Here is a 25,658-nt window from a genome sequence, read left to right on the forward strand (position 1 = left end):
ATTTGTAAATTGTGATATTATAAATAATTTGTTCCCTGAAATATCCAGTGGATAAAAGCTCCTTGATTTTAGAATAAACATCTTTGTGTTTTCTGACACCAAAAGCCTTGGCATTTCTTCTGCAGCAGCAGACTTTTACTCCCTTGCAACATTTGCTCCCCATCATTTATTGTTTAGTTAAACAGAAAATTCAAAACCCAGACCCTGTCCTCCTGCAGTTTCCACTCAATGTGTGACAAAAAATTTGCAAGAGGTGTTTTCTACTCCATTATCTCACCAGTCAATGCTCAATTCACTGAGTAGAAAGATACATGTTTAAACACTTAAAGAACAAGCCAAGAAAGTAAACAAGGGTGTTAAAAGTCTATGTAAAATCATTTATGAAAGGATGCATTCTGAAACATTGCAAATTCACAAATTGAATCCTTAACTGTACTATATTAAATCCATCCACTAAATAATGGGGATGATTTTGATCATCTTTTCTACTGTGTTCTAACTATTCTTTGAGCTTAAATGTATATGACTCATTTAATAACTGATTAATTAATAATTATGAAGACACAATCTAAGGCGTAAATTGAGATGCTTGTATCTATTTTTTACAACTTGAAAATGGAATCACCTACCTATCTCTGAAAAAAAAACAACTGGTCATTACTGATTCTGGGAGATGTGACTATCAGCAGAACTGACACTATGAGTTTAATTTGAACATATTTCACTGTTTTTGTGATGTTCAGACAACCAATGAATGTTTGTTGTTTGAATCCTTCATAGTCTTTCTCATAATTTCATTGATATGACTATTTTTAAATGCCCAAGTTTCAAAAGGCTGCCTTGGAGTGTCATCTTGTCCCCAATAGGCAACACTATTGCTAACATTTTATCCTAGAAGTAGAACAAGACATAGTCACTCTGCCTCTGACTTCTAGGAGAGTCCTCTCATGAAGTAATACAGTCAGTCCAATCTGATTATAGTTAAATAACATTACTGGTCAATTTTAAATTATTCCAAATTTAAAATGTAAAATTTTAATTCCAACACAATAGTTTTACTACTATTTTAAAAGTAAAACAATGTACAATATTAATTAAACATTTCTCTATATTAAAAACTTTGCTCCAAGGGAAAGAGCACCATGAAATAATTATTATACGTTCTTTGTAGCCATAACTATGTTTTAAGGGTGGATTTTTTTTTTTTGGACAGTACACAAGACTTTCTCTTTTATTAAACTTTTAACTTAAAAAGGAACCTACAGAGAATATGCATAAAAATTGCCCAGTTTGAAAAAAAACTTGAAACATTTAAATTCAGTTTTTAAAAATTGACTTAAGACTGCGTCCATGAGAAATAGAACATATAACTATATAATAAAAAGGTTTTAGAATTTCAAGTGATTGTTTTATTTTGTGTGTTTTTTCTGAATTTTCCATGATTTATTTCTTGAATTAAACATTATTTATTGCCATAATAAAAATAAAGTTATTTAGTGGTAAGTATATAAATAAGCTGTAATAGGAATGATCAGACATTGTTAACTTAAAATAGTAAATTAAATGCACGTTTAAACTGACATATTAAAATATCTGTTGGCAGCCTTAAGTGAGTAGGTCATGGGACCCAGGTCAAAGTTCACAATAACTTGCACATGGTAGGAAGTAAATGTCCGTATGCGCTAGTAGCATGAGTCAGCATTATGAACAATACGCGTGTGCCACTAGCATTATAAAAGGGCAGTGCGTACACCTGGGGCGCGCCACCCGCTTGTACTGCAATGAAGTGCTGTTTTGTTCCATGTTGGCTCCACACACCTTCTTCCAGTTGGGCAGCTCACCTCCTCGAATGCCTCTCTAGCCTCCCGCGGCTGACAGTATCATTTGATTCTAATTTCAGCAACACCTGAAGCTAGCTTTTGCTCTATGTTTAGAGATGACTGAATGGTTTAAAAAATATGGTGACCCAATATATGGCTCCCAAATGAGCACTTACCTTTCTCTACAGCTGTAACAGTTAGGTTATACCAGGCACTAATCTCTCGATCAAGATTGTTCGTTGTGGTGATTGTGCCATTGTTATCAATACTGAACACTTTGCTTCTGGTAATAGAATACCTGCACCAAAAGAAAAATACCTTAATTTTATTATTTTCTCTGTATAACACTTTTTAAGCAATAAGACCTTATTAAATACGTACTCTACATAGCTAATGTGATGCTGAATACATTTCAAAAAGGTAAATCCACACATCTAAGATTCGACTCAGTGGAGATAGAAATACAAAACAAAAACCTAAAACAACCCTGGATTTAAACTGGCGTGTGCTAAATCTAGATACATGTCATTCATTCTCATTCCCAAGAAAGAATTTTAATAAGTGAATGATTTGGTTAAGAAAAAATGGCAAAATGTCATTTGCTAAATGAAGACAAATACACATAAATGGGAGTAAAAATTAAAGCTTGTGAATCACTTTTTCTTTTTCCTTTGAAGCAACGTAAAACAAATTCCCGGTCGAGGCTGCTGAGTCTCCTTCCTGTACCACGTAGTTACTCGCTAAATCTGTATGTCATATTATAATTATTTGATTGCTAACGTATGAGAAATGTTTGTTTTTGTTTGTTTAAAGGAAACAACTTGATAATATTTAATAAAAATAAAATGTATATTTATTACATGTATGTATATATATCCATATGCATATATTTATCTCCTAAAAGTTAAGGATAATAATTCTAATGTGCTATAAGATCACATATGGAACGAAGCCATATAAAATTCTCTCATGCAAAAGCCTGGAAAATAATCTCAAACTCCACAATGAAAGAAGCCTTTGAAGTACTCAGCATGCCTTATCCACTTGCAAATGATTAATAATAAAAGTTAAAGAAGAGTAATAGCTAGGGTTCAGTGATGGCTTCTCATTGCACGTACATTCCAGAAGACTTTGATGAGACATCAGTGAGGTTTGCCATAATTATGTAGCAAAAGATGAGAATATTTTAATCTTGAATTGACAGGTCTCTAAAAATATCACACTAATTTGTAGGTTGGTGTTCAGGGGAAAATTAAAATAGAAACTACAGAGAATTAAGCTTTAAAGGAATTCAGTCTTAGCTCTACTCATTTTTAAACCTTTATAAGAAATTTACTTACATATCCACTAGTGGTCACATTTCCTACTTAGATTTGTTGACAAAATGAAACAGTAGTTTAAGTTAATATTTTGTAGTAAGCATACAGAATATCCTGTTTCTATGATACACAATTCCAAATAAAACCAACCAAAAAGTTTGAGATTATTTCCAAATAAATTTTTTTAAAAAATATGACCTTGAACCATCAGTAACATTTAAATAATAGTCAATACACACCATTTAGGAAAGGCAAGAAATGTGCAATATGTATTAGAAAGAGCTGGAACTAAAAAGCCTACAATGTAAAGTTTTGATGTTTAGATTAATCTTTGGTTCATTTTGCAATTCCTTTTTTAGGGACTCATTCCTCTAAAAATACTGAATGAATAGAATGTGGCTGTGCAGTTTTCTCAATGCCAACAGCTCTTACTAGAATGACATAAACAAATGATCCTTCCATGCATATAAAGATATCTTTATATCATGTTATTAATTTTCACACACCTTTACAAAAGTACTATTCTCACTTCCCAGAAGAACTGAGGCACGTAAAAACGAAGCCTATACACGATGGCTACATCTTCCCATCTTTCAGGATTTTAAAGCACTTTTTTATGCACAGGGAAAAGATGTTTAAAGGCAGCCTCTCCCACAGGTGACAGACATCCTTGTCATTCTTGAGCTAATCACAAAACTGCTTCTTGCTCATGAGCTGGGTTGTTTCTCACAAACCTGATGACTTAGATTATTTGTCTTTTTATGTGAATGTTGGTAGTTTCTCTCTTTCAGGGAATTCCAAGGAATTGGTCTGAATTCATAGGCACAAAGTTGTTCGTAGTATTTCCTTATAATATTGTTTAATGGCTATGGATTCAATAGTTACGTGCCCTCTTTCATTTCTGATAGTGGTCATTTCTGTCTAGTCTCCGTCTTATTTTTCCCCTTGGTCATCTGGTTAGATTGATCACTTTCACTAGTATTTTGTATTTTCACTAGTATTTCTTTGTATTTTTTTTTTAATTTCAGTGCTTCTGCTCTAATGTTTTATATATATATATATATATATTGCTTTCTTGTTTGGATTTAACTTGCTTTTCTTTTTCTAACAGAAAAGACTATACAGACTTTCTCCCCTATTTACAAAACATTACAAAATTTGACTATAAGTTTAGTTAAAAAGGAAACTGTAATGATGTCTAAAGAATAAATCATCCACAGTAGTGGCAAAAGATTATATTCCTTGTATCTGTAATTTAAACAATATGGTAATACAGAGAATGGGGATAAAATGGAAATTTTAAGGAAACCTTCTTATGAAGTTGTAATTTTATGATGGGATTTTTATTACAGACAATTTCTAGGCTCTAATGCCTAACACACTAGGCTCCTTAAAACAACTGTATCGTCTCATTTCCAGGTCTAAATGTTGCATTCTTCCTTCATACCACCCCTGATTTTCATAAGCATTTATCATATAGCTTATTATAACAGTTTATGCCAAGGCATATCTTACACTTTTTCAAGCTTTTCTGCCCTTGACAATGACAAGAGTACTTTGTTAAACCGGTTCATTTATCTCAACTAAGACTAGCTGAAAATGAGCCTGGAAATCTCCATGCTTCAAAGAAACAGGTGATTCTCACTCAAGAGGAAAAACTGAGAAATATGAGTTACTGGAATTAAGTAGACACTGTTTACTGTGTGTTAATCCCTTTTCCCCAAGCAGTGGAACATCCCTGAGGGGAAAATACACTGCCCTGTCATTTCCTTGGCTTTCTATATATTTTGCCATGGGGTGAGTATTAAGGAGGAGGTACTATCAAATTAAAACTCAGATTGAAATTATTTGATATTTTCTGGATCTTTTGGTTCCAGAAAAGAAAACGGGGGGGGGGGGGTGTCGGGGTGGGAGGGACACTCTCCTGAAATGTGTTCTTGTGGCTGTTTTAAATATACATTTAATTTTGTTTTCATGACATATTTTGAACATTTGCTAAATCAAACTACACCACATTGAAACAAAATCTGTGATCCTAACAAATATATGAAAACAATATTATTTAAAAGGTACTTCTAAATGAAAGAATGTCCATAAAAAACATTGAAAGATATTACTTTGGCAGGCTGTCACAAACTATTTTTAAGAGTAATTAATTTCAGTATAGAGATGAAAATTATTAATTAAAATATTTTTGGTAGAAAATAAAATAAGTAACCACCAGTAGTGATACTCTAAAATGCAACCTCTGTTAATATTTGGGTGTGGCTCACTTATTTTTCTCATATATTTTACATAATATTTTACTTGTAGTAAACATACAACTATAATAACTTTGTATAATTTAAAAAATCATGCATGTCTTTAGCTACGTTCATAAGCATCATTGTATGCATTCATCATTCATTGCCTTATTTACACCGCTAAGATTAGATATTTAAATTGTTTCCACCATTTATTATTATGAAGGATAATATAATGAACACTTTTAAACATAAAAGAATTTTTTAAACTATGTATTCTTTAGTATTCTTTAAAAAACAAATAAGTTAATAGATATACTATTTATAAAATCTCAATTAATTTACGGTTATAATTGTATATAAACACACATATATATATATACTACACTTGTAATTGTATTCATTACTGAATTTGCTACTAATAAATAGGAACCATATCTACATATTAGAAGGCAGCATTTTGATAATTAGAAACTACATTGGAAAAGTGAGAGCATCATCTGTGTCAAAAATTTAAAGAAGCTCCTTCTTTGTATTGGTAGCCCTTCCAAAGAGCAAAGCAATACCTGCATCTTAATAAGTACATGGAAGTTCGTGTAATTCTCTGGACTGTGAGGTATGGAAATTGGATGAGTAAGGGAAGGTGGTAGAAGGAAACATGTAACAGGTTTTGTTTTTATGTCTATGCAGATCTACAATGTGAGTATTAAAAAATGCATAGTACCTGAATATGAGACTATTTTAATAGATGGTAAATATTGTTTAACTGTAACACAAAAATTTATTTCTAACCTGTTGGACTTATTTCATTTTTAAATCCTTTAGTGGTATCCTGTAAAACCTTAGTTAATTTTTTAAAGTCATTTTAATTAAATAGTGTTTAGATGAACCACACTGTGATCAGTGTGGTTTCCGCTCTGACTTGGCATAATCAAGGGTTTCATTTCCCGCCCCTCTCTGCCCCAGTTACCAGAGTTGATTGCATCAGCTGTTGCGATTTGGTGACTGCCCTATTCTTGTACATGTCTGCAAGTACTTATTTCACTGCATCTTAATAGTAAGACTTTGTTTTATCTTGTTTAAACTGTTGCAATTTTTTTAAGTACCATAGAGAGAAATATAGATATAGATATATTCTTGTTATATTTATATGAAATCTTATTTCAAGCTAATCTGTGTTCCCTCATTCATTAATGCAATGCAGACATACCCGATGGGAGATTGCCTCTGATCTGGATCTGTGGCAGAGACGGTGCCCACAGATGATCCGAGTGGGCTTCCTTCAAGGATTTCAAATATGTAATATGAGAATAGGAAAACAGGGGGTTCATCATCATCTTCCACCTGGACCTTGATCAAAGTGGTGTAAGGCTCAGTGTGGTATTCCCTGAGGTGCTCAGCAACATGGCGGTTTTTAACTTTTGCTCTAACACGATAGTAGTTCTGGTGCTCAAAATCCACTTTCTACAAAGAAATACAATGTATGCAGAAGAAATGGTGTCAGTAACCTGAGGCATTACTCAGGAAAAAAAAAATTACCCATTAAATAAAATCTCAGTTGCATTTCAGTCAGGTTTTACTATTTATGTCCTTGGATCCCTCTGATATTATCATTAAGTAGTAGACAGCAACTCTCTATGTATATTTTGTCATTTACATCTATAATAAAATGTTTTTGGTTAATAATAACTATTTTTTACTTAGGATTAAAATTATTCTTTTCTGAGCACAAATATTTTATGGAGTTCAGAATTAATTTCCTGTTACTTAATATATCTTCAAAAAGTTTGTCCTCTATATTAAAATCTTGAAAAAAAATATTCTACAATATAATTCAAGGATCTCTGTAATAACTTTCTTACCAGTTATATTTGAGATACATAGATATAAATATAAATGAGATTTTTTCCTTCATTTTTCAGAAGTAACCTGCATAAAAGTGATAAAGCACTAATCATTTGTAGATTATTACTTGTAATTTATGCTAAAACATAGACAATAACCACATACGGTAATATTTCAAAGAATGAAATATTTTCAAATTTAAAAAGAAGCACATATATTTTTTCCTTCGCTCCCTAAACTATAAATCACAGGCTCTTATTTTAATTACTTAATAAAGCAAAGACTAACTGGTTACACAAAATAAGTATATGCCTTTCTTATTTGATTTTACATTATTATGCAAAGCAAATAATTTAATGCATCTACCTTTTTTAATATAATTATTCCTTCTTGGGTCTCATTATTAGTAATGACGTCAAATGTTTCTGAATCATCTTCAATGCTGTAATCCATTTCGGCATTCTCTCCTATGTCATTATCATAGGCCATGATTTTTCCTATAGATGTCCCAATGGGTGCAGATTCAGAGACTGTCAAGCGGTATAAACCTTTAAAAACAAAATTCCACTTATTTTGCACAGATAATTAGCATAAGAAACTCCCAATTATAACACCCTCCTTTTATTTATGGAACATAGGAAAATCCATACTCACCTTTCTCACCAATTACTTGTTCTAAATAATTCTCTCTCTCTCCTTTTGCCCCTCCCCCACCATTTATATATACATATGGGGGTGTGTGTGTACTTTACCCCTTTATTTTTGCAATCTGAACATTTCCTTCACATCCTATTGGAGCATATATTGTTTTAATCTTAATATATCTTAGGAAGTTCTTTCACCAGTATATATAATTTCCAAATTTCTATTCATCTGCATACCTTCTCAATATTATGGATTTGTTTTTATATTACCTTTCTATCAGGCTAAAGTAAATGTGATAAAAAGAGTTTTTCAGTTTCACTCAAGCAGTCTCTGATACCTCAAATTACCAATAAAAAATGTTTGAATTAAAATCAGGGAATCTGAAAGCAATTAGTTTGGTTTTGAGAATCTGAGCTTGGATTGCATTAGCACAGTAGAATGAAAAAGAAAGGTGGATTCAAAAACGTTGGTTGGTAGCAGAAAAACCATGTTGGAGTCAGGTGACCCCACTGTTTTGGTCATGAGAAAATAATGGCAGTTATTTATAAATATAAATAACTAAGCCTTTTTTCTTTACTTTTCAGAAGTAATTTGCATGAAACTTATAAAGAACTAGTGATTCATAAATTATTTGTAATTTATGCTAAAAGGTACAAAATAATCACATATGTTAATATCCCAAAGAATAAATCTTCTTATAATTAAAAAAGGAGCATGTTCAATATAATTTTTCTTTAAAGGGCTTCTTGATTTACTTGGAAGCTTACATCATGTCACTCCATGGACTGCCTTGCGAGATTTTCCTCTTTTTTTTTTTAATGTGGGAGAAATGTTACATTAATGTTGCTAATATTTTGCTATTTTCAGGAAGTAACAGTTTGTGCTGCCATGTTTCTTCCATTGTGGGAAAATTACAAGAACTGTTTATTTGATTGCACAAATTTAAAATAGCCAACAAATTAATCTAGAAAAAATAGTGATACTACCCTAAATTTAAAAGCAGAAGCTTTAAACACTTTGCTAAATCAAGACTTAGTTTGTGCTATTTCCTATACCTCAAAAATTATTTTTTTGAACACAAATCCTTCATGAAGTACTGTCTTGAGGTTAAGGCTGTAACAAGAAAAGGTATGTAGCCTCCGCTAGCTTATATTCTTGAGGATGAAGCAAACGATTAAATATGATGCTGATAAGTACTAAGGTGGTGTTGTGGTGGAAAGGCTTAACATTTTCAATAAGGACGTCAAGAAAGTCCTGACTGAATGTGACATTTTGATAAGAACTGAAGTAAGGGAATGCGTATCTGAGGAGATAGAATTTCAGGAGCAGCCAAAATTCCACAAAGCCAGAGTGTCAGGAGTATCCTATGGACGGAGAGTAGGTCAATGGCCTGGTGTTGGCTTGTCAGTGAGCAAAGGGTAGGAAGCTAGCACATGAGGTCAGAGAGGTAATGGGACAGGACGGGATGAGAGCAAATCATTTAGGACCAGAAGGTTATACTAAGACCTTTGACTTTTCCTCTGAGGTGGTAAAACATTTAAGTGATATGATCTGATGGAATTTTAACAAGATCACTAAAACTGCTGGAAATAGATCAAAGGAGAACAAATGTGGCTGCAGAGAGACTAGAAGAGAGCCTATGGCAACACTGGGGACAAGTGAAGAGGGTGGCATGATCCAAGGTGCTAGAACAGAGTTGGGGAGCAATGTTCAGATCATGGATATTTTTAAAGACAGAGCCAACAAGATGTGCAAAGGATTGAATTCTGGATTTGAAAGAAAAAAACAAGAGGGAAAGAGGACTTCAAAGTCTTCAAATAAGTTTCTATTATCAGGAGACATGTGTTGGGGGGCTGGGATTTGCTTATAGAACATCAAAAACATCTAGAACAAGGAGGAATTGTGCAGAGCTGATTGTCAATTCAGTCTGAATTAGAATTCGAAATTAGAAATTAGAATTGACCTATAGAGGTAGAAGAATGATTCCCCAAAGATATCCATGTCTTAATACCTCAATACTTACCAATATGCCACTTAAAGAGATGGAAGAGAATTAAGTTTGCAGATAGAATTAAGATTGCTAATCAGCTGACTTTGAGATGTGAAGATTGTTTTGGTTTATCCAGATGAACCCATTCTAATCACATGAATGCAAAAGAGTAGAGGCAAAACTCTAAGTCAGAGAGACAGCAGTATGAGAAGGATCTGACATCCTTTACAGCCTCTGAGATGGGTGGGCTATGTACAAGAACCAGAAAGAGGTCTCCAAGAGCTAATGGTGTCCCCCTGCTGACAGTCATCAAAGAAACAGAGCCCTCAATCCTATAAATACAAAGAACAGAATTCTGCTAACACCCAAATCCAAAGAAATGGAGTCTCCTCTGGAAACTCCAGAAAGGAACACAGCCCTGCAGACACCTTGATCTTACTACCCTGGCGATACCCATACCAAACTTTCTTAAGACACTACATTTGTTTGGAGACACAGAGTTTGTGGTAATTTATTACAGAAGTAATTGAAAAATAACATATGACTCTTACATTTGTGTTTGACTTTTCACACTAATGAAGATAATCACACCTTAGAATAATTAAATTTATTTCATATAATTCTAGTGCTGTTGTAGCACTTTTAGGATGCAAATTCTAATACCTGCACATATTCAACACATTTATATTTACATTATAATGAAAATGCAGGATGCTTTTTTACTTACTGTCTTTAAATATAGGTTTATTGTCATTAACATCAGAAAGTTTAATTAATACACTTGTTGTTCCAGACAGTGCTCCAGGCAAACCAATCATGTCTTTGGCTTGAATAATTACCCAATACTCATCTTGCAGTTCTCTGTCCATTTTAGAAGATATTCTTATAACTCCTTTAAAAATATAATAAACTGTAATTATTATTTCACTATTAACCATGGCATCTTCCTAGTTAACTTCTTAAGAATTCAAGTGAAACCATAAAATCATTCTTTTAACACATTTTGAATCAATACAATGTACTAGATGCTGCCCTGGAGAAAAAAAAATAAAATGATAAATTAATCACCAATTCTTCCTAGAGTGGAGAATAGTCATCATAGTACTATGAATACTAGTAGATCCTTAATAAAATACTATGTTAAGATAAACCACAGGGAGAGAAGGATGTCTTATTTTTACCCCAGAAGTTTTCCTCTAAACTCTAAACTTAGAAGAAGTTAGTTTATTATGGGTACATGAGTAAATTATAATATTTATGCAAAATTTATGCAAAAAATGTGCACCTGGATATTAAAATCTATTTTGAGTCATGGTATATGAAGAAGGGCTGGTTTTTGACTCAGAGTTATTCATAATCCACCAACAGAGGTATCTGAACCTATACTGGACCATGATAAATGTTGTAATAAATGTCCACTTTCTATAAAATTATTTAGTGAAAAATTAATCATTACCAGAAATAAAAAGAACTAGAAAAAATTTAAGATGGTGCATAGGAGAGGGGGATATAATCCTAAAGACTCAGGGAACACGTAACACAAATGTAATAAAGTGAATGGCCAATCTTCACATACGTTTAGGAAAAAGTGTTTAGTAAAAAATATGATGCCTGTTAAAAAAAAAGAAGGCTAAATTAGACCACATTATGATGAGATTTTAATTGTGGACGAAAGTGTTTCATCGCTATTCTCTATTGTATGAATCGGCATGGAAACCACTGAATATAGTAAACAAATGCTGACTAATAGCAGCCTCAGTGTGACTCAAAAGAGAATCGTGCTTCATATTAGCGAAGGAGAATAGTTTTAGAACTTCTGTAAATATATATCCAAAGGTGTAGAGATCAGTATGGAGGCTTCAGTGAACTTTGTCTACTTCATTTTCAACTTTTCTCCTTACCTTCCGAATGAACACAGTCTATCTATATATTTATTCCTCGATCCTTTTATACGCCCCAAAACTTACCGCTTCAGAGTTTTGGCTCTCATTTATTTTGCTGCCCACTCCGCCTCTCCTCCATTAATGCAATTAATTGTTTTAACTAACTTGCTCAATATATTTACAAAGCCAGTGAGGGCTGGGGGAACAGACAGTGCTTAAAATGGTCAAGGAGATCCAGTGTGACCCAGCACGTGCCTATTACACAGACACCCCATGTTCCACTCTCCTCCTCTGTGCTTTCCCACACTGGTGTCTAGTTGTCCTAACAGCTTCAGCACTCTCCCTTCTCAGGAACTTCCCAGACATTCTTCCCATAACCCAGAATGCCTTCCACTCTCTCTTCACCTTGGTCCCAGGCTCAGCTCAGCATTCTGGTTTCACTGTATTCTGCACTGACCACACAATATGAAGTAGTCCTTACTTTCTTTCTCCTTTTGAACCTTGCTTATTTCACATCACGATATTCACAAACTGAATGTCCGTATCTATTAATAGCCAAATGTTTAATATTTATTTGTAAGTTCCAAGTAAAAGGAGCCCCTGTTGGTTTTTATTATTTTTTAATGTTGCAATATTGCACTGCTGTAAACCCTGTGTGTTGTACAATGCCTGTTGCATATTCAACCCTTCTCAACCACGATTGTGTAAGAGAATAAAAATCTAATGTCTTAAGGCATCCATTGCATGTATTAAAATAACTTTGTCTTGTGCATTCAGAATAACAGAAGCTAGGTATTATCCTGGGGAGAATTAAGAATATAGTCAGTCAAATCCTATTTTTCAGAATCTGATTTTCACAAGAAATACTGATTAATAAAGACTGAGACATTTAATATTTGCTAAATGAATGAATAAGAAATGCTTAAAGATCCAACAAATGTTTTAATGTTTTAAAGCTTTTCATGTCATCAAAATGGAAATAATATGTCTCATTAACAAGCACAAAATTTTACAGCAATTGACACTTGCCACATTCTTGGGTCGTTAGTTAGGTACTTACATGTTCTTTTCATCTTTAGAGACTATGAGCTCATTTATATGGGCTTAGTCTTTGTATTGACCAAAACAATCAATATTTGTTAAATAAATCAGTACCATGTAATTTTTATGTATTTTATACATATACATATAAATAAAGAGAATTTTTGTTTTATTTATTTTATAAAGGATTCAACTGATTAGCAGAAAATGAAGCAGGGACATAAAAATCAAATATTGCATTCGTGTGAATCAAAAATACATAAAATACAGAACTATATTTTTAAGTTCCTACTGCCAACCATAAACTCGGACTTAATCTCATTCTGGTTGGGTGTACAGATGGAACTCTCTGTGGTTTTAATCTGCATTTCAAAAATGACTAATAAGGTTGAGTATTTTTAATATGCTTGCAGGCTTTCTGTATATCATCTTTTGTCAACTGTTTGTAAGTGTCTTTCCCCCATATTTTAAAATTAGGTTACCTGCCTTTTTAAATTAATTTGTAAGAATTACCTGCTATATGTTTTATACCCCATACACAAATCATTTATGGTATGGATGTGGAAAATCTAATCTCTCAACCTTAGAAAAATCAGCCAAAAGATTAAAAATAAATGTTTAACATTACAACCCGTTTATTTATTGAAACATCAGATCCACTTTATAACACATTTGTAAGCAGAGAATTTTTGCTCTGATGTTTGTCTACTTAGATCTATGTTGAATTGCATTTTGTTTTGTTCAGAAATACCTGTTGTTGGTTCAATGGAGAAGTATGGTTGGCCTTGTAGTAAACTGTACAGGAGACGAGCATTATTGCCACTTGAGGGGTCATCAGCATCACTTGCAGTCACCTGGATGACTAGTGTTCCTGAAGAGGAAATAAACAGTTAAAAGAAATTAAGACTGTGGTCTTATTGAAAAATGGATTCAGTTCCCTAAGATATTCTTGCTTTAGCAAGCAAGATGATGATGTGCAATGAAAGACTAGTCCTCCTTGTTCTGAATTATAAAACAAATATCTTTCTGTATAGACAAGATAATATAACCTTATACAAAATAGCCCTAACTCCTATATACAACGTATAATTTTAAATATGTATATCCATGACCTAATCAATTGTAACTATTAAAAAATCCATTACAAGATGTAATTAAGTATCTTTCAAAGATGTGTTATTAGTGGAGGAATCAAAAGGAAATTAGAAAAGTTTTCTTCAAAAATCATAGTGACCTGTACTTCAAAAACTTATAGAATGATAATAAAATATTAATAAACATTATTGAAATTATCTTGACTTAGTATCAAGTTGAAGATGCACATAATTATTTGGCCTGTATTTATAAAATGCCTACTTGCTTTAAAGACTTTTTTTTAAGTGCAAAGCAAAATCTACCAGATATCAATGAGGTAAGCCTTCTCATTAAAATTCAGTAACAATCAATAAAACTCATGGAAAATAAATACTTGTACATTTAAAATTAATTCTGAAATTAAAACATTGCTTTAATTGAATTTTTAAATTATTTTTGTTTAAATATGGAATCCAGCATTATGTGTTGGAAATCCACACTTGTTGAAACACTATGTTCCATGTCAATAAGAAGGGCAACACAAATGGCACAAAATCAAACAGGCTGTGATTTTCTGCACAACTAGCATCATGAAGTTTTTCATTACAATCTAGTTTTATAAACTCAGAACTCTAGTAAGAAGCCACTCTACTCTGCAATAATAAAACTGTTAAAACTTTTAATTATTGTGGTCCTCAATTTTATGTAATATTTGCTGAAATGAGTCACATAAAATAATTTTGTGTGGAAAATACAAAAAGTCCAACTCTTAGGAAACTTAGTGGAGAAAAGCAATATAATATTAAATATATATCCAGAATAACTCTCTCATGTGAGTTTGTTAGGGAGCTCAATTTCTGGGAAAATAATTATTATTCTCTCATGAAGAATTTTGACACTTTTCAGTTGAAAGTACCAATCCTATAGAATCAGAATAATTCTACAAGGTTTCAATGTTTCAAACACTGCTTGATAATGAATCATGATGACTAACCAATGATTCACTCTCCGTATTTGTGCGTGCGTGTGTGTGTGTCTGTGAGTGTGAGGGTGTGTGTGTGTGTGTGTGTGTGAGCATGTGCCCTGTGTGTCTCATCAAACACGTACCATGGAAGAAAGAAGTGTAAAGTACATTAAGATGATAAAAATATGCAGGAGAATTTCCAAAAATTCATTGCATATAATCTTGCTTTATACTCGTGATTTGTAAATATTTGCTGTAAAATTCAGAAGGGCTTTACTAATGTTCAATTGGTACATCATTCTAATTACTGATTTTATTTTCTTTAGTTTTTCCATCTTTCTTTTTTTTTCCTGTCTCAGGTTTATTAACATTATAATCCATTAGATACAGATGAATCAACTTTAAACCTTCTTAAATATTTTCTAAATGCTTTATTCTAAAAGAGTCAGCAGAAAAAAGTAGGCCTCTATACTTTCCCAATCAGTAATTTAAATACTGTAGAAATCTTCAAAAAATAGTCAAGTAACACAAATAAATAGTAATAAATAAGCATCTTAAAGCTGTATTTCATGAAAGGACTTTATGAAAATAAATTGAAGACAATATGTGACTTTCCCCCTTTATCAGACATACTGTCTTGAAAAACATATTTTATGTAAGTGATACAGTTTGTAAACTTGCACCAAGTGCTTGAGAAAAAAATCACAGTTTCATAGTTTCTGGAATACGCATTTGCTGATACATTTTTTCATTTGCTATGAAAATTATAATGAGATAATGATATATTAATATAAGATAAAATTATAATTATTAATATGAGAAAATATTTTATTAAATATAAATTATGTTTTCTGTGGCAATGTTAGTAAGTGCTAAAACTTACAAAACTGCAAATAATTCTTGAAGATTGAAAGCATTATTGACAGCATCAATAATATGATTTCCCAACACATTTGACTTGTTCTCCCCACAAGAATAAAACCTAATGTAGTAACAGTGTACCTCTGTCAATGATGATTTATATGGATGTTAGTATTAACCAGGAGTATTAGGGAGAACTGAATAGGTCTCATCTAAACGTTACTTGATAAGAGTAACAAAACTTTATTAGATGATGTTGTCTCGTATTTCACACAGAATGTTTTATCATCTAGTGATTATGGGAGGCCCACAAGCATAAAAATGTAACAGAATGGTAAACATTTTGATATGCAGACTAGTTTCTGTATCATGTGAGAAATAGGGAAGTCAGCAACCTGTGGCAAGGACATTTTGTACATAGTTTATATTTATGATAGAATATGAAACACAGTGGTTGACAGAGTAATAGGGATATTCCTCTATTTCCATAATAGATGACATTTCTGATAACAGCTGACCATTATTCTGCTTGTCCCTTTTCCCCAGGGGAAGATATAATAAGGACTCATTGATTTCACCACGATTCCCTTCAAAGCCTGAACCCTGGCACTGCCTCAGGGTGTACTGAATTACACAGGTTGACTGCGAAAATATGTACACACACCTCTAATGGCAAAGCATAAAGTGATCTATGGTAGCCAAATATCGTATAGATCAAACCAGTGCTTTGGGTTCTCTATCAAATCAACAACCATGAGGCTCACGTGATGCCATAATACAAATACTGTATCATGCACCCTGTATTTTCTTCTGTGGGCTCACTTTCTGACTCTGCAAAATGGCTGTTAGCTGTACTTCCTTTTCTCTAACTAAATTTTTCTCCCTTGCCTTCAGTTACTGCCTTTGTCTCATACTTCACTGATAAAATAGAAGCAATCACTTACTAACTAGTTTATTATCAATCAATGCATTGACCTGAATCGGTCCCTCTACTATTGCCCTAGACTTCATGGCTCCTTCCCTTCTTAAGAACAGTTTTCTAGCAGTTATATCACGTTTATTTTGCTTCAAAAATACTCTTCTTTTGGGTCATTCTCTATAATATATAACTGTGCTATTAAGTTTCCCATGTCAATAAATGATTAAACAATGATAAACAGCAACAAAAATCCCCTTAACCTTTATCTCCCTCTGCCCAGTGCCTCACATCTCTGTCTCCTCCCCGTCGTACGGCATCTTTCAGGTTGGTTAAATTCACTGGCACTTACTCTTCTCCTTCTATCCATGCAATGGAATAATCTCCAGCATACTGAAGTTGCACAGATTCAACCGAATTGCTCTTACCAAAATTACTAGTGACCTTGAACTTACTGAATCAAAAGTCACTACTCTGTTCTCTGTCGATATTATTCGACCTCACAGCAGCACTCCACACAGCTAGGGAATGTCTTCTTTCACAACATCTCTTCTCATGTCTTTCTTTTCTTACATGACTGGCCAATCCCATTTATTCTAATTTACCAGTCAACTCCTTTCTGCTTAACAGTTCAGTCGCCCTGTAGGTTTTTCTTGTCTCTACCAACATTCTCTGCCAAGGGCATCTCATCCATTGCCATGCCCTACATGCTCACTATGTGGCAATAACCCCAATACTGATATATGCAGGGTGACCTGCTATGGGAATTTTTTCCCCTGGAACATGGCATGACTGGCCTCTTTGTATCATTTCCTTTAAGTATCACCTCCTAAAATGTCCCCACTTCCTCCAGTCAATAAATCATCATTATACTTTACCCACACTTAACACTTTAATAGCATACAATGTCAAATATTACCTGGTTTATTTAAAATATTTATGGTTCGTACATTATAACTATTATAAGTTATAGTTATATATAGTATATAACTAGTGCAAGTTCCATACTAGCAATTACCTCATGTATCTCTTTTACAACTGAATACCCAGTATCAAAAAACGTTCCTGGAACATGTTAGGTCCATAATATATGCTTGTTGAAGAAGGAGAAGGAGGAAGAAAAAAAGGAGGAGGAGCAGAATGATAAGGATGGAAGGGACAAAAAGATATTTTATTGCCTAGCTATGAAATAGAACAATATTAATGTATCATTTACATCTAAAGATAATTGGTCTTGATACATGTTACACAACTAAATTTGTTCATGCTGTTGTTAAAAACCCATGTTCTAAACACATTTAGAAACAAGTCTTTAAATTGCTACTTGGAATGTTAAAAAATTGAAGAGTCAGGAAAATATATAATGGAATATACATTTTTAGACTTGTAGGCTAATGGATCAAATTGTTTAGGTAAAGCAGTTTTAAAGCATTTTAGCATAATTTAAAAGTGACTTATTGAATCACATTCAAGTTTAGCACACCTAGGTAAATATTATGAATTAAATTTTACTGTATGTTGTATTATTAAAATTTTGTGACAAAGAATGAGAGTACAAATTTTGTATAACCATACTGAAACTTTCCCCCATTGGAAAGACATTTCTGATTTCCAAGGTAGTCAATTCTTACATCTCATGAAAATTCTCTTTTATGAGTATCATATTCAAAATATTTATTTAAATGACACTGAGTTTGGAAAAGAATTTAAAAATGGATACAGCTGCACATAGGTCTTCAACCACTTTGCTTTACTTTTAGCTTCCATGTTCCATTGTTTGACACATACAGGATTTTTGTCTTATACACTGGTTTCTCCTGCTTTTTACATGTGTGTCTTTCAGGATGACCTAATGTGCTTTTTTGAGATACAAAATTATTTTTTGTTTTGGGAAAATTCTATTGAAGAAACTAATAAGTGAACAAGCTAAAGAATTTTATATGTCACTCAAGTATGTTTAACCTTTTTTCCATTGCTTTGCAGACTGACCTTATAGTTTAAGGACACAGTTTAGTAACATATAATAGCATTGTTTACAACATTTTAATGAATACTCAAATTTTTCAAATACTTTACTTAACACATTTGCAGAAGGAACTACAAATGTAGAACTTAAAATATATTCACTTCCAAAACATGCTTGGAAAATTTAAATCTGTTTTCATTGCTAATAGGTATATCTTTGATGTAAATTAATATGCAATACCTTCTGGAGACATCTCTGGTACAATGGCCTCATAAGGTTCATCTAGGAATTTGGGTTCATTGTCATTGATATCCGAAACTCTGATGACAAACTCAGACTCAGGTTCCACAGCCTTTCCAGTAGTGGTGTCTATTACCTGGGCTCTGAGAGTGTAGAGGGACCGTTCCTCTCTATCAAGCTTCCGCTCAGCATATAAGTCACCTGTTCTTTCATCAATGACAAAAATAGTTCCAGCTCCAGCTCCCAAAAGCTTGTACTGGAAAGAGTTGTTCCCATTGTCTAAATCAGATCTTAGCTGCAAGCACAAAGAGGGATAAATTTAGTTTCCAGACATGTTAAAATAGGCACAAACATTTTAATCATTTTATTTTTAGGTCCGTTCATTATTTCCCAGGTTAATAATTTCATATAATCGCCATATTATATTAAATACGGTAAAATGTTAATTTTAAGATTAAAATCTGTCAACAGGCAGAGGAGTCTTTGAATTTTCAACGCAAAGAGCTATACAAATTTCATTATTCTAAATAAATAATTCCAATCAGAAACTATAACCATTGAAAAACAAAGCCCCTTTTATAAATTATGCACAACCGAATTGGTTCATGTTTACTCATTTACTCTATGATTACATTTTTAGTTACTAAAACCATACTTTTCAGATGTTTATATTAGATTGGGACCTAGAGACAGATAGGAAAATAATGATCTAAATACATGTAAACAGTGATGTTTTATCTCTAGGCTAAAAACATAGAAAACATGGAAATATTAGTAAGAAAATTAGGGAGCACATTGAGAAGATAATACTAATGTCAATCGTCTATAAAATCTATAAATTGTTTTATATTAGGTTTTTCAATTAATCCCCGTAACAACACTGTGAAACACACAGTATTGATGTAATAAATACTTTCAATAGAGGGGGATAATGAGACTCATAGATTTAACAGCTTTCACAGAGTCACAAGATTTTAGGGTAAATTTATGATTTAGACCAAAAGGCCTGTCTGATCTCAGATCCTCCCTGCAAACCACTATGTAAAGTGGTCTTCCAGTCCTTGAATTTTAGCCAAATTAGATCTAACTCTTTCTTCCCAACATACTCTATTCAATTCTCAAATGTATCTCTTCTTTTGCCTTCACTACTGCTTTTTAAAAGCAAATTTGTTTATTATTCATAGTGTTAATAGAAATTTGAATTTTATATATCAAAACAAGGGTTATTATGACATAGGTAACACTGATTGTATGATTTTTCACATCTAAATTATTTTTTACATAAAGAAAGGAAGCATGCCATGATCCCCTAATTATGTGAATCCATGGCTTTCTGGATTCACCATTTATGAATATGTTCTTTTTCAGAGTGAGAGCTTCTCTGAAAATTTGCAAGGTTAACCATGAAATACAATCTTAATTGCACAACTTTTCTGATAGTACAGGGTACAGTGTATTATTCTCGACTACTTAATAAAATTCATTTAAGTGATTGTGGAGAATATCTGAAGATATCTAAAATAACTAATCTTAATAATTTTAATAATATGCTGAATATCGGTGCTATTCAATGAGAGAAACAAATTGGGAATAATAAAAAGATAATAAAAGAGTTAAAGCTTTGTAAATTTGATAGTCCTTCATTACTCATAAGATAAAAATGAAGTCTCCATGTCCTAACGATAAGAAATTAAGGAAAATAAATGTATTCTCCAATAAATATATCAAATGAAAACAGTGTATGGCCCCTGGTTTCTAAATATCATTTGAATGTAGTTTGAAAATCTGATTCAACATTAGAATGAAGGTAAGTCGATTTAGGCGTTCATAAATGTATTCCAACTATATTCAATTTAATTTTAATAGATTAGTGAGCTTGATCTTTTTAAAGACCCAGATTTAAGGAAAAAAATTAAATTATTTGAACATTTGCCTCTTAATGTCACAAAATGTGTAAGTTAAACACATGTCAATTTCATGGATTCTAGTATTATAAAATATTCTATATTTATTCAAAAATATTTTTCCAATTAGGTAAGTTACTATCAATTTGGCAAATCAATACGACTTTAAATTTTTTCTTAACTGTGCTTTCCAAATTTAATCTTTTAACAAATAGATAAAAAAGAAAGTTATCTTGGACACATCAGCTATATTTTATTTTCACGAGTTATGTCATTACAAGCATGTAAGTATTAATTATTAATCTCATTTAAACCAGTTATCTGTATGTTGTTTAAGCCTAATGAGGTTGTTTAGAGGAAAAAATATGTTACAGTATTTTCATAGAAAGAAAACGAAGCAAAACCAATCACAATGTGAAAAAAGAAAGTGGGAGATTTGTGTAGGGAGCAGAAGAACAAAAACTAGAAAATGTGAGCTAGCCCCTGAGGTAGTCTCGGTTCTCACTGCACTGATGCACTTCCCTGCACAGCCTTGCCCACTAAGCCACCTGCCACCTTCTTCAATGGTGGGAGGGCCTATGGAGCTCACTGTGAATACGGCTACAGATTCAGTTAACTAGCAGACACTTTTAAGAGTGGACCTCATTTATGCTATTCTGCCTGTGGTTTACCTGGAGTTACCTTAGAAAATAAAAAAGAATGAGAAACATTACTTACAGTAGGCATGCACACACACACACGTGTTTGAAATCTGTTTGCCTAAAATCTTAACCAAGGTTTGGTTGAATATTCTCATATATACTCAGCTGATGGGATAGATGGACTCCTGTGGAATCCAGACATCACACTAACACTGCAGCCCTCCTGAAAGGTCTAGAAAAAGAGAGCTCATGAATGCTGAGTTGTTGCACACTTTGGGCCCAATTAAATTTTAGTGTCAATTAGCAGTTAAACTTATTTCAGTTCATTCATCTAGAGAAAGACCCTTACAGAGATGGACATGATATTATAATTACTTCTGTTTAAAGAAAATCAAATAATAATAAAAATCAAAAACACAAATAGGAAATACTCTGTCTCATTAAGGAAATTTTCTTAAAATATATTCTTATAAGAAAGTGAAATAATTATTCATTTTACTTCAACTTCATTAGTTAAATGAAGTGTGTAGGCTCTTGAAGCAACATAAAACTGAAAAAGGATTTGCTATTAATCTGCTTCATTAAAAATTAATGAGGGGTACATCCACACCTACTTAGCACAATGGGAAATCAGGCTCAATACTGCTGGTAAACATTACTGTTCTCAGTGTGGTTGCTCTGATCCATTGCTACAAGTAACACAATCAAATTTCCAGATGTTGATAAACTGCTGCATTTTCGTATGAGAGTTGAAAGTAAAATTTGAAAACCAAAGTTTTCCTTATTCCTCAACTTTTGTGAATATTTTAGGTGCTTGCAAATGCGAAACCATCAATTACACCGGGGTCTGAAACTTTCTAGTGGTTCCACTAAGAAAATGGAGAAGTCATCCAACCCAGACCTCAACTCATTCGTTAAGATTTACAACGTTATTCCCTGTCACACTTCCAGAAAATCAGTACCTGGCCAATGTGATGTCTAGTCTTATTCATTTCCTCTGGTACAAAAAACTGGTTCCACATCCAGCCACGCTTCACTCTCAGATGAGGTCCTGCCGGGTGCTTAACTTCCTCTGTTGTAGAGTTTTCTATTGCTGTAAGGCAAGGCCATAGGAGAGGAATTCCCAACATAAAAGGCAGCAAGGAGCAATGATTCATTCTGCTCTTTGATTCCAACTGGTTCTCTTCAGAAGAAACAGTATGTTGCAAATAAAAATCTTATGTTCTCTTATAATCTTTTTAACTCTTAGGAATCTTTCAGAGTCCTAAAAAACAAGAAACAAAACACAATTTTTGACATTTAAAAATAACATTTTCTTACATAATTGCTAAAGACAGGCTACAACTTTCATATCTGTAAAAATGGAACAAAATATACATTTAATTTATCTTCCAAATAAGTTAAATTATATTTTGTGGTTCAGCAATAATTTGAATGGAATAATTATAAATTTCTGCTCAGTCACTGTCTTTTTTAAACCGTAGTCATAAATCTGCCCAAAGACTGAAAAGTTGATCTGGAAATCTCCTTGATTGATGAATGACATTGAGACAGATATTTCTAAAATGTTAACCTGCTTTATTCTTTTCTATCTCAGTAAAACTCAAACTACCCCATTAAAACAACCAACAAGCCAAGGAAAAATGCCAAAGTTCTCCCCTTTTTCAATAGAATTAAGTTTTCTCATCCAATTTCTCAAATTATGGTATTTACATAGCTAATTAAATAGACAAAATGACAATTCAGCTTAAAACCCAGGGAATTTAAAAATCAGTTAGACTGATGTAATAAAACACATTATGAATAGAAAGTCTGTTGAGGATATTTTTATATTGCATAAGGCTTGAAAGAAATGTTTTTTTCATCTTAACAAAGAAATAAAGCCATTTTTAGAAAATAAATGAAAAGTTACAGTGCTTGGGTAAAAATGGCTGAATGTTGATAACATGTAAGACGGGGATGAAAGGTACCTTTTAGTATTCAAATGTTAAAACAAAAAACTTAAGCTACTTACTTTTCCATTTCAAACATCACATATACATGACACTGATCATACCAACAAAATGATGTAAATAACACAATCTATAAAGTTTTTCTACCAAAAACCTTGAAAGCTAATTTCCAGGTTATAGGAAATTAACCTGCGATAAAATAATAAAGTAAATGAAAACAAAACAAACAAACAAATCCAGCTTGTGAATCTTTCTACAGATTTTCTACTCACCTTGTGGTCTGAGGAACAGCAGCATTTTGTTAAAAATGCTGAATCTTGAGCTACTCCAGGTACCCTAACCCTGAGTCTGCATTTTATCACACTATGTGTGAGATCCACGTACACACTGAATTTTAAACAGCACTTATTTACTAAAAAATCGATCTAGTTTCTTCAACATGTCACTGATTTGAGAGAAAAAAAAAGTGAGGGGTTTTTAAGAAAGATATTGTTCTAGATGAATGTACAGGAAATGTATAGAAAACACAATTCTTGTACAATGCTGATGAAATTGAAAATTTAGACAACTATTGTGGAGACAATTTATCCAAATTTAGTATATTTAGAAGTTAGTTTAATCTATAAACTAATAGCTATTTTCTACTGTATGATTCCTAGAGAAACTTTCAAATTTGTCCACTTAGAGGCAAATATAAGTTGGATTAACTGGAAAAAAAATATGAAAAACAAAGTTCAAGTTAGGGTACTATATGATACCAATTATAGAAGTGTTTCAAAATTATAAGATGATGCCCTATGTGACTATTCTCATAAATAGAATTTGTAAGATAAGTCTAGAAAAAGAAAAATAACAGAAAATGTATTACAGTAATTACCTTGATAGGAGAAAGAGAAACTGGTTTAAAGTTTGAAGTTTAGAAATATCTGTTACATTTTCCTCCCTCTAAAACTATCTAAAGTAAAGATGTCAAATAATAACATTCATTAACTCTGGGTGATTTTTTTCTACCATATGTTATTTTTTTTCAGGTTAAGTGTATGATTGAAATATTTCACAATTAAATTTAAAGTTGAAATATATTCCTATATCATAACAAAACATATATGAATATGCTTTTATTTGAACCTCAATATAAAAATAGAAGAATGAACAGTGGCAGTAAGTATGTCTGAATGATGAAATATTGTGGCTTTGTTTACACTCTTCTATACTCCAAATTTTCTATAATGGTCATGCATTTCAGGGGAAGTAGAGAAAATATTTCAAGTAATGGTCCACTTCTGATTGAAGAGTGTTGGCAGCTGTCAGCAGTGCCAGAAAGAAATACTCAGGGCTGAGTTTAGGCTAATAAGGAAAACTGCTATCAATTACTATGTCTGAAATGGGCCCTAGAGGAACAGGCAGTGACATTTCTGCTCTACATCTGCAATCCTGGTTCTATTTTCCAACCAGGTGAATACATGGATACAAAACTGCATAATATTTCAATATGGAAAAAATGTTAATGTATCTCATGTTAGTGTGTTTGGATTTCATCCCATTGCCAGTATCTAGGCATATTTTTTAAATAGTAAATAAAATGTAGAGTACAGTATATTTCAAACTACATAATGTATAAAAATAAAATGGCATTGGCATTAACAAAATGTTACATTATACAATAATTACATTATTATTTGAATAACATTATCATAAGCATCAACATATTATATCCAAGTAAAAATCACATGATTTTAGTATAGAAAAGTGTATTTCATCTACTATATTACATTCACATATGAAGAAATTTATATGGAGAAATTTAAAATGACCTGCATATTACCAGACAGAGGTAGGACTGGAAATCTAATTTTAAAAGCATAGAGTGTACAATGTACACTGTGTTTTACTGAATGGAAGAATGAAAATGTATAGGCATCTAATATTGCATATGACATCTGTCACTGACAGTTCATGTTATTTAAGTTGAATAAAGATCTATATAAAATTGTATTTTAATATTTGGGCTAGTCTTGAAAATAGACATAAAATGTTTTCTATCATCTCCTTTTAGGCCATCATTTTCCCTCTTATTCTAAAGATTCTTGAGATCACAAAGAAAAAGGGAAACAGTAAGACAGAATGATGGATTTAGTGGCTGTGTGTGGGAAGATAAAAATTGGAGCTGGGAAACGTGGATGGGGTGAGTTTAGAAACTTAATCCTATTTGTGATCTCTTAAAAATCAAGAGAAACTTGGCAATCTCTTAAGAGTGACATTGTAACTAGAGGATTTCAAATGGCTTTCTCGGAACTGCTATCAGGAATACAGAAAGAAATGAGCGGTTACAGCTTGTATATATAAGTGAGAAG

The 25,658-nt window shown here is 32.4% G+C and overlaps 1 protein-coding gene across 5 annotated transcripts in view; it reads right to left on the reverse strand.

Moving 5' to 3' along the window:
- CDH19 (cadherin 19) overlaps positions 1-25,658 on the reverse strand; it is a 73,528-nt gene that overhangs the window by 31,719 nt on the left and 16,151 nt on the right. For all 5 annotated transcript variants that reach the window (XM_074355161.1, XM_074355160.1, XM_074355159.1 and 2 more), the window contains 7 exons: positions 22,315-22,616; positions 18,808-19,102; positions 13,538-13,657; positions 10,590-10,754; positions 7,594-7,775; positions 6,593-6,846; positions 1,997-2,118 (listed from right to left, as the gene is read on the reverse strand). In XM_074355161.1, coding sequence (XP_074211262.1) covers positions 1,997-2,118; positions 6,593-6,846; positions 7,594-7,775; positions 10,590-10,754; positions 13,538-13,657; positions 18,808-19,102; positions 22,315-22,509 — 1,333 coding nt within the window. In that variant the 5' untranslated portion in view covers positions 22,510-22,616. The remainder of the gene's footprint in view (positions 1-1,996; positions 2,119-6,592; positions 6,847-7,593; positions 7,776-10,589; positions 10,755-13,537; positions 13,658-18,807; positions 19,103-22,314; positions 22,617-25,658) is intronic.

The sequence above is a fragment of the Camelus bactrianus genome, chromosome 30, assembly GCF_048773025.1.
Source record: "Camelus bactrianus isolate YW-2024 breed Bactrian camel chromosome 30, ASM4877302v1, whole genome shotgun sequence".
Taxonomy (NCBI): domain Eukaryota; kingdom Metazoa; phylum Chordata; class Mammalia; order Artiodactyla; family Camelidae; genus Camelus; species Camelus bactrianus.